The sequence below is a fragment of the Bombus vosnesenskii genome, unplaced genomic scaffold (genome assembly GCF_011952255.1).
Source record: "Bombus vosnesenskii isolate JDL3184/JDL3185 unplaced genomic scaffold, Bvos_JDL3184-5_v1.1 scf7180000013272, whole genome shotgun sequence".
NCBI lineage: Eukaryota > Metazoa > Arthropoda > Insecta > Hymenoptera > Apidae > Bombus > Bombus vosnesenskii.
The window spans coordinates 1319363-1333609 of NW_022882930.1; the positions used below are offsets into that span (position 1 = coordinate 1319363).

The 14247-nt window shown below is 30.7% G+C and overlaps 2 protein-coding genes across 8 annotated transcripts; both read left to right on the top strand.

Moving 5' to 3' along the window:
- The first annotated feature begins 587 nt into the window (after nucleotides 1-587).
- Nucleotides 588-9825, top strand: LOC117231449 (E3 ubiquitin-protein ligase SMURF1). 5 transcript variants are annotated; one of them, XR_004492967.1, is made up of 13 exons: nucleotides 588-1227; nucleotides 2206-2244; nucleotides 2316-2424; nucleotides 2496-2629; nucleotides 2825-3089; nucleotides 3160-3623; nucleotides 3718-3967; nucleotides 4047-4213; nucleotides 4658-4848; nucleotides 4922-5319; nucleotides 5389-5849; nucleotides 5933-6564; nucleotides 6633-9825. XR_004492967.1 is itself a non-coding variant. In XM_033489896.1 (13 exons), the coding sequence occupies exons 1-12, from the start codon at nucleotides 1173-1175 to the stop codon at nucleotides 6118-6120; spliced, it is 2721 nt and encodes a 906-aa protein (XP_033345787.1). In that variant the 5' UTR covers nucleotides 588-1172; the 3' UTR covers nucleotides 6121-6123; nucleotides 6200-9825. The 5 variants fall into 5 exon arrangements, 4 of the variants coding, with proteins under 4 accessions (XP_033345787.1, XP_033345788.1, XP_033345786.1 ...); XM_033489896.1 differs by having other exon boundaries at nucleotides 5933-6123; nucleotides 6200-9825; XM_033489897.1 differs by having other exon boundaries at nucleotides 5933-6123; nucleotides 6203-9825.
- A 1206-nt stretch (nucleotides 9826-11031) lies between these two features.
- LOC117231292 (THO complex subunit 1) lies at nucleotides 11032-14066 on the top strand. 3 transcript variants are annotated; one of them, XM_033489609.1, is made up of 9 exons: nucleotides 11032-11329; nucleotides 11405-12100; nucleotides 12177-12424; nucleotides 12574-12600; nucleotides 12672-12971; nucleotides 13055-13204; nucleotides 13283-13430; nucleotides 13526-13762; nucleotides 13836-14066. In XM_033489609.1, exons 1-9 carry the CDS (start codon nucleotides 11294-11296, stop codon nucleotides 13989-13991), a joined length of 1998 nt encoding a protein of 665 aa, XP_033345500.1. In that variant the 5' UTR covers nucleotides 11032-11293; the 3' UTR covers nucleotides 13992-14066. The 3 variants fall into 3 exon arrangements, with proteins under 3 accessions (XP_033345500.1, XP_033345501.1, XP_033345502.1); XM_033489610.1 differs by lacking the exon at nucleotides 12574-12600 and having other exon boundaries at nucleotides 11033-11329; XM_033489611.1 differs by lacking the exon at nucleotides 12574-12600 and having other exon boundaries at nucleotides 11033-11329; nucleotides 13529-13762.
- Nucleotides 14067-14247: the final 181 nt, after the last annotated feature.

The window sequence follows — 14247 nt, forward strand, 5'->3', positions numbered from 1 at the left end:
TCGTTTTTATATCGTATTTATAAAATTTTCGTTTGCAAAACGTTCGAATGTTTTCATGATTCATATTTGTTCAGGAAAAAATTCCTTTTCTTGATATTTATTATGGCTTCGAGCTGCCCCAACCAATTTGTATTACACGAGAAAGTATGAATAATATTTGGTTGACGAAAGAGTTCGTGCGGTTTTCGACATGTAAATAAAAAAACAAGAACTGCATGAACTTATTGACCGACTTTAATATTTATTCATTTGTGTCTTTTTTAAACTCAAATTTAATATGTTGAAAGTAGCAAAATATTTTTCTCGAGTAAATTCCTTTCTAACGTAAGGCCAGTGAAAGCGCTGTAATCGTGATCGTTACACATAAATTAAGCCACAATCACGGCGCCATATTTACTGTAAGTTGACTAAACATATTGAAATAATACTCTTTCTTTTCTATCACCTTATATCATAATTAATTATTCACATATTTATTATTTTCGAATGCTTACTGACTCTTATTTCATTTTATTAATTTATAAGTTCTTTATGTCGTCAGAACATGTAAATCTTCAATAAACATAATCTACATTTAAAATAGTGATGATTACTTTAGGAGCAAAAGAAATGGTTCTCTTCAATTCTGTTCAAAGCATTTATCGTTTTATGTTGTGTAAAATTCTTTTGAAATAAATATAGTTTTTTGTTCGCTAATATTATATAACGTACGTTAAGATACTTTATAAATAGCATTAAGACCATTATTTGAAAAATTGAAAGTTCAATTAGAATGTATATTGTGCGTAAAATAATCTTATATAATAAAATCTTGACACATTGTTTAAATATATTTACAAGCACAAAGTTTTATATATAAATACGTTTAAGGAATAAGGCATGTACGATTTACGTTCAAATAATTTGTAATAAAGAGAAATACTTACGTTAAATTAAAACTTAATATCATTTTAACGTAATCGTCCGGTAGGTCATAGTTTGGCTTCGATATATTTCGAGAGGCACGAGTCGACAGGCGTTTTGAGTCGATATGAGTCGGTAAGGTCGATCAGCTGCAATAGTCGATCGTGCATAGTTGCGTGTGTGCAGATTGTACCGCCGCTTCGAGCAGCAGTTTTATTTACTAATTAGAGTGCCGATGTGCGATAGGAAGCGTTAAATGTGCGTGGAAAATGTCGAATCCGGGCGGTAGCAGGAGGAACGGGGCCATGAAGATTCGTTTGACGAGTGAGTTTATTAAGAAATCATGATGAATCTAACGAGACAGGAGCGTGAAAGTCGACCGATAGCCAACACGCGTTGTGATCCTTCCTGTGTCTTGATTTGTTATGTATCCGTTGATATAGCCCTGTCATAATTTTTACGATAGCCCATCTTTCAACAACGGCAGAACCATCATTATGGATATCGTATATCATTCAATTAGTACGAGGAAAAGAATACGCAGAAAGATCTGACTAGGGTTTTCGTCCTTTGGTTATGGCAACTCCCTATCGGAGGTCAAGACCCCACCGTGAGCACTCCGGGAGACCGTAGACTGAAGACGTTAATTTTGGTGGACTTGTTACACCCGCATCAGCTCTCCCTCGATATATGACATGTCCCATAGAGCTTGAAACGTTACGATCATTTTTTACTTTGAAATCGCTCCTTGTTGATTGATTCAATGGGGATTATTGCCGAGCTCATAATCGAATGTGAATAGGCCTAATTAACAAATGTCAGACGCTTACTACCGATACACCAGTTTAATATCCGTTAAACGAATGTCCGATTTATCCGTCTGATAATATTTTGTTATTTTAAAGACAACTGTAAATTTGTCAATTCATGGCTAATTTTTTTTTACGAGATTTATAATAAAAAATTATCCTTTGATCCTTTAAATTGTCAAGATTTTCTTGAATTAATGAAATTGCATATTATTATTTCATATTATTGTGCACTAGAAAGTATTGAATGATAAAACTAATGGGTCAATGCCAAAGATATTAAAGAGGATTGATATTTATGTATATTATGATGCTATCTTTCGTACACTGCTAAGTAAATGTGTTTAGAAATTAATAGTATATTTATGTTGCTTTTCTCTTGATTGTATTATTCTACGAATCATTATTATCTACGTTACAGAAATTTTACTCATTTATTAGAAATTATATTTATTTAAAATGAATTTATGTATTTATTGTGTCAATTTTACAGTTTTATGTGCCCGTAATCTTGCCAGGAAAGATCTGTTTCGTGAGTATCTTTTAGGTTAAAATGGATAAAAATCATAAAGAATATCTTGTGTAAAGAAACATTTCTTTCAGGCCTACCAGACCCTTTCGCTAAAATAACTGTTGATGGTTCAGGTCAATGTCATAGTACACATACGTGCAAGGCAACTCTAGATCCTATGTGGAATCAACATTATGACTTGTAATTATTTCCCCAGTATAATAAAGGCATAATTTTCTACACGAAAAGTACATAAATTCTTAATTCTACAGGTACATTGGGAAAGATGATGGTATTACGATATCAGTTTGGAATCATAAAAAGATCCATAAAAAAAAAGGTGGAGGATTTTTGGGATGTGTAAGAATATTATCCAACACGATTCAAAGACTCAAAGATACAGGATGTAATTATTATTTTCTATAATAATAGTAATATTTCTTTATTTTAGCTCCATAGCCAAAAAAGGACTTAGTTTATAATCTGTACTCAAATACTGACACTCATTCATTCACTTCATTCTGTTAATTTCTATAATATTATACAATTATTAGTATTAGAATTTTGCAGTGTTTAATTACTAAATTTAATTCTTTTATAGATCAGCGATTAGATCTTTGCAAAGCACACTCAGATGACACAGATGTTGTTAAAGGAGAAGTTGTAGTATCTCTTTTATCACGAGATGGTCATAATGGTGCTGTGAGTAATACAGTGGGTCATAATGCCGTTGTTGATGTTCTTGGAGATCTGAGCTGTCCAAATGATTTGCCAGATGGATGGGAAGAAAGAAGGACTCGAAGTGGACGACTATATTATGTTAACCACTATACCAGAACTACACAGTGGATTCGTCCAAACGCACGGTTGGTTTTGTTTTTCTAAAGATATATTTTTCTTTTTTATTAGATTCATTTACATTAATGATTATAATAGACCTACCAATGGTATAATACCAACTACACCAGAACCACCACCATTACCTTCTTCTGAACCTACATCTCCCAGTGGCAGTGGAAGTCCTCCTAATATAAGAACTGAAAGTCCTACTAGATGTACACCTGAATGGAATGGGGATGGAACACCTAGTAGAACTCCTAGCAGAGATAGTTCTACCCCAAATACACCAAGAAATACTCCCACTCAGCAGCAGAATAGAAATCAACAAAATCAACATAACACAAGAAACGTAACACCCGCATCATCAAGGGAACGACGGCCAGTACGAGCAAGCGACGAACAAAATGGCAATCAGAATGGTAATACTAGGCCTGAACGTGGTATTAACAACGCTCAACCACGAAGGCCTAATCGAAGTAATAGAAATAGAAATAGCGCACTGGTTTATAACGAGAGGAGGTACGATCCTCCGCAACCACCAGACTTACCCAGAGGTTATGGTAAATATCAAAATTGATGATTATAAGAGTATATATACATGTACATATACAGTATATATACAAAATAAAAAAAATCTTGAAATAAATTTTATAGAAATGAGAAAAACGCAACAAGGTCAGGTGTATTTTTATCATGTACCAACTGGTTCATCCACTTGGCACGATCCTAGAATACCTCGCGATTTACCAGCTAATGAATTAGCAAGTGAACTTGGACCATTACCGAGTGGATGGGAAATGCGACAAACTCAAAGTGGCCGTGTTTATTTTGTGGATCACAATAACAGAACTACACAATTTACTGATCCTAGGTTATCCAGTCAAATCATAAGCAATCTGTTAAAGTAAGTTAGTTGTAAATGAAAATATTTTTATTTACGATAATTTATGTATAATTTAACTTGTAAAATGTTTTGCTCATAGTAGGCGACAAAATAGTACAACTAATCAAACTATGAGTAGTTCAAATAATACAACTACAGTTGCAAATGAATCTACAGAAATAGAGACACCTGCATCACCAAGTATTCAATGCAACATGGTTCAGAGGCCAAGAACAGAGAACGGAAGCAATAATAATTCTTCCTCATGTAAGCTTAACACATTTTAATGATATTAGGCTTATTAAATGTGTAATACAAATATGTAATATACATAACAAAGTTAAATATGTAATATGAGCACAAAATATGTTTTTGAATATATTATAAAAATTAAATATTTGAGTATATTATAAAATTATAAAATTCAAATGTTATTAATATCGCTTAAATAGTAGAAAAGTTAATCTATCTATTTAATGCTATCTAGAAAGAAAACAAAAACATATTTGTGCATTATAGAATTTTATCTTATCTCTATACGGATATCTGTTTGGTGGTTAGTTCCTATTGTTAATCAGTTTTACTCCAGCAGAATGCCTTTCCATTTTTGGGGAATTTTATTTGTTAGAGCGCATTATTGTAATAGCTGTTAAGTGAAAACAATTTTTGTTTATTGTTTTTGCATATTTATTTATTATATTTATTTTTTAGTGGAAAATACGTCAGCTCAAAATGCTCAAACTGTATCAGAATTGCCAAAGGAACTAATGGACAATGAATTACTGCCGAAGTATAAACGTGATTTAGTGGCAAAATTGAAATGTCTGAGAGCAGAATTAAATGCCCTTCAACCTCAAAGTGGACATTGTAGGCTTGAGGTATCAAGAAATGAAATATTTGAAGTGAGTACAGTTTTATATTCATATTTACGCAGCTTAAAAGAACGGTTTAATAATATATAAATCTATTTTATAGGAATCATACAGATTAATAATGAAAATGCGACCAAAAGACATGCGTAAAAGACTTATGGTTAAATTTCGCGGCGAGGAAGGTCTTGATTATGGTGGAGTAGCACGAGAGTGGTTATATTTATTGTCGCATGAGATGTTGAATCCACAATATGGGCTTTTCCAGTATTCAAGAGACGACAATTATACACTTCAAATTAATCCCGATTCGGGAATAAATCCAGAACATTTATCGTACTTCCACTTTGCCGGAAGGATAATAGGAATCGCCGTTTTTCATGGTCATCATATAGATGGAGGTTTTACAACTCCATTCTATAAAATGCTGCTTAATAAAGCAATTACTCTTACTGATATAGAAGGTGTTGATCCAGAATTACATAGAAGTCTTACATGGATGTTGTAAGTAAGAAAAATAATAATCGTGTACAATTTTCAGATAATATTGTAAAAATATCATTTTGTTTATAGGGAAAATAGTATAGATGGAGTGTTGGATGCTACGTTTTCAGTGGAACATAGTAGTTTTGGAGTGTTGAAAAATCATGAACTTAAACCAGGTGGAAAAGACATTCCTGTAACTGAAGAAAATAAAAAGGAATATGTACGTTTATATGTAAACTATCGCTTTATGCGAGGTATTGAACAACAGTTTCTGGCATTACAAAAAGGATTCCACGAACTAATTCCACCTCAACTATTAAGACCTTTTGATGAAAGGGAATTAGAATTGGTTATTGGTGGTTTAGGGACGATTGACATTAATGATTGGAAAATGCACACACGATTAAAACATTGTACACCTGATACGCCAGTAGTAAAGTGGTTTTGGCAAATAGTAGAATCTTATGGAGAAGAAATGAGAGCTCGATTACTTCAATTCGTTACTGGAAGTTCTCGAGTTCCCTTGCAAGGATTTAAAGCTTTACAAGGTAAATACTCGTGAATTAAATTAGTAGTTTTTAATCATTTTGCTTCATAAAGATACATTGTTATTTTCCACACATGTTTATAGGATCAACAGGAGCCGCAGGTCCACGATTATTTACAATACATGCCGTTGATGCGCCAAGTGAAAATTTACCAAAAGCACATACCTGTTTCAATAGAATAGATATTCCAGAAAGTTATCCCAGTTATCAGAAAATGCTTGACAAACTTACACAAGCAGTTGAGGAAACTTGTGGTTTCGCTGTTGAATAATAGGTAAAAAGGCATAACTTCAATTTATTAATATAATGTATTTGTTTTATATAATTACTGAGATTGCACACATTCGTAGTAGGAAATATTTATCGACAGATTTTACTGTCGCTAAACTAAAAATAAATTTTGAAGTACCAAGAGATGTTATCTCACGAGAGTACGGGAAGAGCTAGTATTATAAAATGAAAATGTTAATACGTAAAACGTCGGAAATAATTCTGACTATGTTTTGTACAAATGATTGAATGGCCTTGATGGTTGTAATGACTTCTAAGTGATTGTCGATTGGTACATTATGTATGTGAACACTCTTGTGATTTACACACTTCGTCCATGAACGTTTTAATGAATGGTTCCTCAGAAGTTCTGGTTATATTGGTCTTTAACTATTTATTATTCAGTGACTGATAGAGATGTGCAAAAAGTTATAATTTCATTGAGGTAAATATGTTGATTGGCCTAAATGTTTATTTTATTTATATTAATCGTGTTTTCCGTCATAACTTTAGGCTCAGTAATTTACTTATAAGATCACCATCAAAGAATTAACTTCATTGTTTTCGAGGTATGGTAAAAAAATATAAAAATCATGCATGCACAAATATGTATAGAAAATGAATTCTTTCACATAATGGAAAACATTGTTCAATTACAGACATGCTCATGTTAGTATTTTATATTAAGCGAAAATAGTAAAAAATGAAGAGAACAAAAGTATATTAATCATTTAAGAATCTCATAACAAAAACTCGTAATATGCATTACTTGCAATGAATTTTAAATCAGCCATACAATGTATTTCATTCTCGAAAGCTTTCAATTTCTTTTTTATTAAATGTAATTACAATATGCACAGTCAATTAATAATTCCATATTAACAATCTTTCAAATAATAGAGTTTAGTAACAAAATAAGAATATATACTCAAATTCATTATTATAGTCAAATAACAATTAAAAAGCAGTGCTGGGAATTTAGTACATATAATGTATTATTTCAAGTCGGTCATCGTGATTAAGGGGAAAATACGAAATCTGTATATCATGACCTTTGATGCAAGTGTTGAGTTCTTAATTTCGTCGTAAATTGAAATTAACGAATACAAAATACATTTATCAGTTGTAAGAAAAAGTGGTATACGTGTCCTCAGTATTAAAAATTATTTTTATTGGTATATGAACACTTGCTTCGAGGAACTTTGTAACGCAATCGGCAAATTTTGTTATTGTAGCACAGCATGAGTTGTGCGACGATCATTGTTGCTTGTTTAAGAGCCAATAGCACCGAGTGCGTTAACAAAATGTAAATAGTACAGTGTTTAATATAAAATTAACACGACGGTATAACGTGCCAGTCAGTTAGTTGGCTTCTGCACGATAAAAACGCGTCGGTTTTAGTATATTAGTATAGGCTAAATCGTGAATTGTGTACATTAGCTTTAATTTAAAACAATTGAACACATATTTAAAGAAAGAGTTTATTCGACGAGTTTATGTAAAGTTAGAATGATTTTACTCGAATCGACTCTTTTTGTTGTAGAAGTTCATGAAATAATCTATACTTTGCTACTAGCTTACAGTAAAGCATAGAGACACTTATTTATCGCACGAATTCTTTATTTAGTCTCTAGCATTTACTTTTATTGTAAAAAATATCTAGTGGCTGATAGCACCAATCATCATTTCGTATTATTATTGCATTATTGTATTTTATTCTGCACGTAACTGTGATCAAACATATCGTAAAAAGAGAAGAAGCAGTGGGAGGCACCTTTGTAGATTTGTCTTGAATATTATACTCGTTTACTCGTATTTTTTTTTAACCATAAAAGTTTATACGTATATTCGTTTTAATAATTATTTCGTTAACAAAAAGTTATTGTATTTTATACTTAAATACGCAAAAGTATCACCCGTTTTCGGTCTTGAAATACGGTCTGATTACTTTGCTATTATACCTCTGACATTTTACTATTAATTTTATTAATTACTAATAAAATTAATAATAAAATGAAGGTATATATTATTCTTTGCACGTAAAACGGTATAATATTAACGAAGCAATCATTTGATTTTAAAATGAGAAAATGTGTAACAATGACAATCATTGTACATTTGATAAATGTTGTAAAACAGTATTAACTTGAAATCGATCGAATAATATTGCTGATTTGCAAATGTTCAATCAAGCAACATTATTCACATTTTTCTCATTTTACGATATTAATCTTTTAAGACTTATATAATTCAAATTTTTAATAAGAGTTAAATCTATTTGTTAAGGCAACGAACTGCATATACTATTTTTTAAATGGAATATTTAACAAGTACAATGAGGGTCTCCCACAAATCTGTTATATTTTAAACTTTTTTCAACTTCTGTCACGTATAAGGGAATAAAGGCCTTATTAGTGCCTTGGAGTTGATATCAATGTGAAAAATAACAAATTTTATGCTCATCATATTTTGGAATAAAAAATAATACTACAAGCAAGTTTTAGAAGGAAAAAAATAGTTAATTTCAAAAGCATCTAAAATTTATCACAATGCAAATCTTATGAGTATATGTATAGACTATTAGAGAATAAATGACTCTATAATTGAGGAATGAATAGAAATTGATACTAAGGTCACCACTTGGGCAAGCATTGCCAAAGAAAATTTAAATTATTCAGTTTTTTAAGTTATCAAATATTATAAATCTTTTTTAATTCATTATCTCTTGCTGTTAGATGAAAAAGAAAGCATATATATACATATATATATATATATTGAAAGAAATGACACATAAATATTTTATAAATAAATGATCTACAAATCAATAATGCAATAAATACTATCTTGAAAAAGCTTCGGCACTTCTAAGCATGTTACATGCATGGATAATCAAAGAGAATTAAATCTATTAAATATGAATGAGAAGAATCATTCACACTTTCAAACACATATCACTATGTGCAATTAAATTTTTGGTTACTTTTTCATGTAATTTTTTGTTACAAAATGATGCAAATGCTTTCAAAGCTTTTCGACAGCCTAATTATGCAAAGCTTCAGCAGGAGACAATATTGAACATTGCATTAAAAAACGGAAGGTACAAAATTAGAAAATGATTTAATACATATCATGTAAAGTAACTGTCACTACGATGTGAAGTTTCAAATACGAACGTAATTTTAATTAAATTCAATAATTACGGGTATAAATGCTCTCTTGAATTGTATAAATGTTTAAAGTCTTTAATAAAGGTATATGGTGACCGGATTTCGAATTCCATGTTAAGTATATCGTATATTGTGCTCGGCAATAATAGAATTTTATTCTACCAAATAGCAGGATATTTTGCTAACATTTATCGGTATCCGTAAAAGAACAAACTTTCAAGATTGAAGAAAGAAATTTTATTTTGTCGAGAGATGGAGAAGGAAAATATTGAGATGGAAAGGAATCGTTTATTCACAACCGTGTGTTCATATACGCCGGTATTTAAAAATTCTGTACTAAGCTATGCGCGAAATTTTTAAGAAATTGCGAATACGTTACTATACTGCAATTATTGTATTATTATTATTGCTATTATAACCGTTGTTATTATCATTATTGCGCAGAACCTTCGGAACACAATTGTATATACATCTTTTCCTTTTGTATTTTGGATGAAATGTATATTTTAATAAAATATCCAAAGTATGAACTTTTTAAATTTTGTCTTTATATTGCTGTAAATAAAAATGAATCTTCCTAATTCTTTCTTTTAATAATATGTATATTAATAATATTTTCTTTAAGTTAGAATTTATGAAATTGCTATGTTTAATTAATGGAAAGGATGAAAATCTGAAGAATTGAATTAAATAGTTGTAAAAGGCAAAATTATTTAAAAGATTCAAAAGATCAAATATTTAAAGTGAGTAATTTTTAATTTATTATTACAGAATTTCTGATGTTTTTTAAAATTATGTTATATAAACTATATATAAACTATTATATAAATGTTCATTATAATTTTTGAAAGGATTGATATTTAAATGTTAAATAAAAATAATATAAACATGAAGTAATTAGATAATGCATTATATATATTTCTTAAGATATTAAAAAATCACGTTCTATTCACAGGTTTATAGAAGTCTATGGTTTTGCTCTTTCTTCTTTGTTTTAATAGTGAAATAATGAAGTGATCTAGTGATTCACTGTTTCACCGTTTGGATGTAAATGTCGAATTTTCGATTCCGTATTTGGTTTTCTCCACGCATAATTTTGACCATCTGAGCCAAAAATGTTTGACTCATCCGAAAAGATGACTTTATCCCAAAAAGAATTATCTTTATTAATATAGGTTTTTGCAAAAGTCAATCATTTTTTATGATTTATAGCATTAATATATGTATGGCTCCTTTCGCGCTACTCTGCCATAAAGATCATTGTTTCGTAAGATTCGTCGACATAATTCCGGGAGAACTTCTTTATGAAACATATCAGTTACCATACTTGCGAGTTAAGGAGCGGATATAGTAGGATTTTTTTTTGATTCACGAATGATAACTTTCTCTTCTCTTCCAGTCAATTTCTTTGATCGACCTGATCGAGCTTTGTTTGCAAGTGTTCCCTCATAAAGAATTAAAAAATATAAAATACAAATCTTTTTACATTAACTGACGTTAAAATAGGGTAATAAAATTTTGCTTTTCCAATAAACTTCATTCCAACATTGCGTCTAACTTGCTGCTAGGTAATACTAAAAAAATGGTCGGAATACAAAAATTAATAACAAAACATAAACAAATATTGTTTTGATATCTCTGCAGTAACGCCCTCAGTGGCGGATTGGAGAAATGCAGGTCGTCGTATAATCGTGACGTCCCCTACCACGGGATATAATCATTGACTAACCTCATTCAAGCGATACGCCAGTAGTCAATCATCGTAGCCACAGTAATCAAATTTTGTTTACGTTCACTGCCTTGTCTTGTTAGATAGACTATAGACAAATTTTGTACAATTCAATTTTCGGACAGTATCCCCTAGCAAGTGTTGACGTTGAGATCTGCTTGTACGATTGTGGTATAAGCGTAGATCTTGATAGTTTATGAGATACTTGATATGTAGTAGAAAGATATTGTTCATATTTTAAGATAAAAGAATATAATTATAAAAATTTGTTTTATACAATGGCCATGTTCGAAGTTTTAAGAAAAGAATATAGTGTAAGAATTATAAAAATTGATAATACTTTCGAGGTTATATGATATATGATTTTAAATGATTTCCCGTTTTTCTAGGATTATTTGCAACAGTGTTTTAAGCTGTCAGATATACAAATATTTCAAAAGAAATGTGTCGAACGGTGTACAAATGATAGTGATAGAAAAGCTGCAATTGATCAAGCATTAAGAGATACTCTTCTTGTAATATTATCTGAAAATCTATCAAGTAATGTGCCTCTGCTTGAGACTTACATTACATTCTGCATTGAATTATGCAGAAAAGACTTAGCAACTGCAAGTATGCCAGTGATGCTACTTGGTGATATATTTGATTCTATGACACTCGACAGATGCGAACAGTTGTTTACTTTTGTTGAGAACAATGTGGTTGTGTGGAAGGAAGATTTATTCTTTAGTGCCTGTAAAAACAATTTGTTAAGGATGTGCAATGACTTACTTAGAAGGTTATCTAGATCACAACAAACTGTATTTTGTGGAAGAATTCTTTTATTCCTGGCTAAGTTTTTTCCTTTTTCTGAGAGGTCTGGTCTTAATATTGTTAGTGAATTTAATTTGGAGAATCATACAGAATTTGGCTCTGAAAAATCAGAGGGAGACGATTTGGAACAAATAACTAAGGACGATGATAAATCTAATGAGACTAAAGTACCAATTGATTATAATTTATATAGAAAATTTTGGGCACTCCAAGATTTTTTCAGAAATCCCAATCAATTATACCTAAAAATGCACTGGAAGATATTTTCAACGGTAAGATTAAATTATTGTATTCTTATAACTTTTTGTATTTTCATACTCTTTTGTCATAAATATTTTATTTGTTTAGCATGCTTCAAGTGTACTGTCAGCATTTTCATCTTTTAAATTGGAAGAACAACGTAATTATCCTTCAACATGTGTTAAAGTTGAATCTTCCATGGAGGGATCTCACAAGGAAACCCCTTATTTTGCAAAATATTTAACAAATCAAAAATTGTTGGAGCTACAACTATCTGATTCAAATTTCAGACGATATGTATTGCTGCAATTTCTCATTCTTTTCCAATATCTTAATAGCACTGTTAAATTTAAAGCGTAAGTATCTATAATTTGTACATATCTTTATATACACTTGTATTTTATTACAATCGAATTCACAATTCCTCTTGTTAGAATTGCACATTTTTAATGAATTATTAGTAAAATGACTTTGAAAGCTATAAAACGATGTTTGTTTTCCAAAGCTTCCTTGCCAGTGGCTATGAGACAAGGTCTGCTTTCCTTAAATAGTGTTTCAGGTTATTTATATTTCAAAGTCTCAATAAATTTTGTATTTTTTAAGTGAAACACATGAACTAAAGCCTGACCAAGTAGAATGGGTAAAAGGAACCACAGAGCAAGTATACGCCTTACTGACAGAAACACCTCCCGATGGTCCAACATTTGCAGAAACTGTTAAAAATATATTGAAACGCGAAGAGCACTGGAATGCTTGGAAAAATGAAGGATGCCCACCATTTAAAAGACCAACTCCAGATTCTAGCGCCGACATAGAGGAATCAAAAAAACCAAAGAGACCAAGGCGTAGAATTGGAGATGTCATTAGAGACGCTCAAGCAGTAGGAAAGTACCATATGGGAAAGTAAGAAACCATAGAAAGAACTATTTATTTTTTTTCTCTATTAGAAAATACATTATATACAATTGAATTTAATTGCTTTGCAGCCCAGAACTCACGAAATTATGGAACTTATGCCCCAATAATCTTGAAGCATGTAAATCTAAAGAAAGAGACTTCCTTCCATCTTTAGAGACATATTTTGAAGAAGCTATTATGCAATTAGATCCTAATGCAATGGTAGAAGATGAATACAAGTAAATCTTTTATTTTATATATTTCTGTGTTGTTATTATATTATTTTTAATTATATTATTGTTGTTTATTTGTCACAGGAAAGTAAATGATGGGAATTTTGGTTGGCGAGCATTGAGATTACTAGCTAGACGTAGTCCTCATTTTTTTGTCCATGGGAATTATCCTATTAATAAATTACCTGAATATCTCGAAACAATGATTAAAAAAATCGCTAAAGATAGGCCAGTGAGTGTAACACCTTTGTTTCATTAATCTATGTTAGATCTCCAAAGTGAATTTACCATGTAGATTTAAAAGTGAATTGTTTCTGATTCTTGAAGCAGACACAGTCGGATATAAAATTAGAAACAGAGGAAACTCCACCGCCAGAAGCGAACGATCAAGAATTTAACGAAGATGTTCTCAAGCAAGAGAGTGAACAAGTTGAAGCCGAAAATACGGATACGAAAGGACGAAAATTGACGAAAGTGACACCTGATATGGTGGCGAAATTATCAGAAATTCTGAAAAACGATTGGAAAAAGTTAGCAACCAAGTTTGGTTACACGAGTGAAGAGGTAGAAACAAATTTTATAACGTAGAAGCTTAAAAAATCACAGCTCACTAATTACAATCTATATCTTTTTCTAGATTACATTTTTTCAAGGGAAACCAACGCCGTACGAGCAATGTAAAAATATGTTGGAAATTTGGGCGGAAGAAGATGTAGATGCATCGATGGAAAATTTAGCATATATTTTAGAAGGTTTAAAATTCACGGAAGCGCTTGCTGTTTTAAAATCCTAATTACATCGTGAAAGAGATAATCTTAAAAAAATGTATGATACTATATGAATTAAACTTTTACAATTTTTGCAACGATGTGTTTTCTATAAATCTTAATCTTAATCTCAATAGTAAATTATATATCTTATATTCCAACAACAATAGTCAGTATTAATTAAAAACAATTAAAGCATTAATTAAAAAATACATAAATATTGTACTTACTTTTATGGTATCATTGTTTCAGCAACTATTAACAACGTTTAGATAGACATTG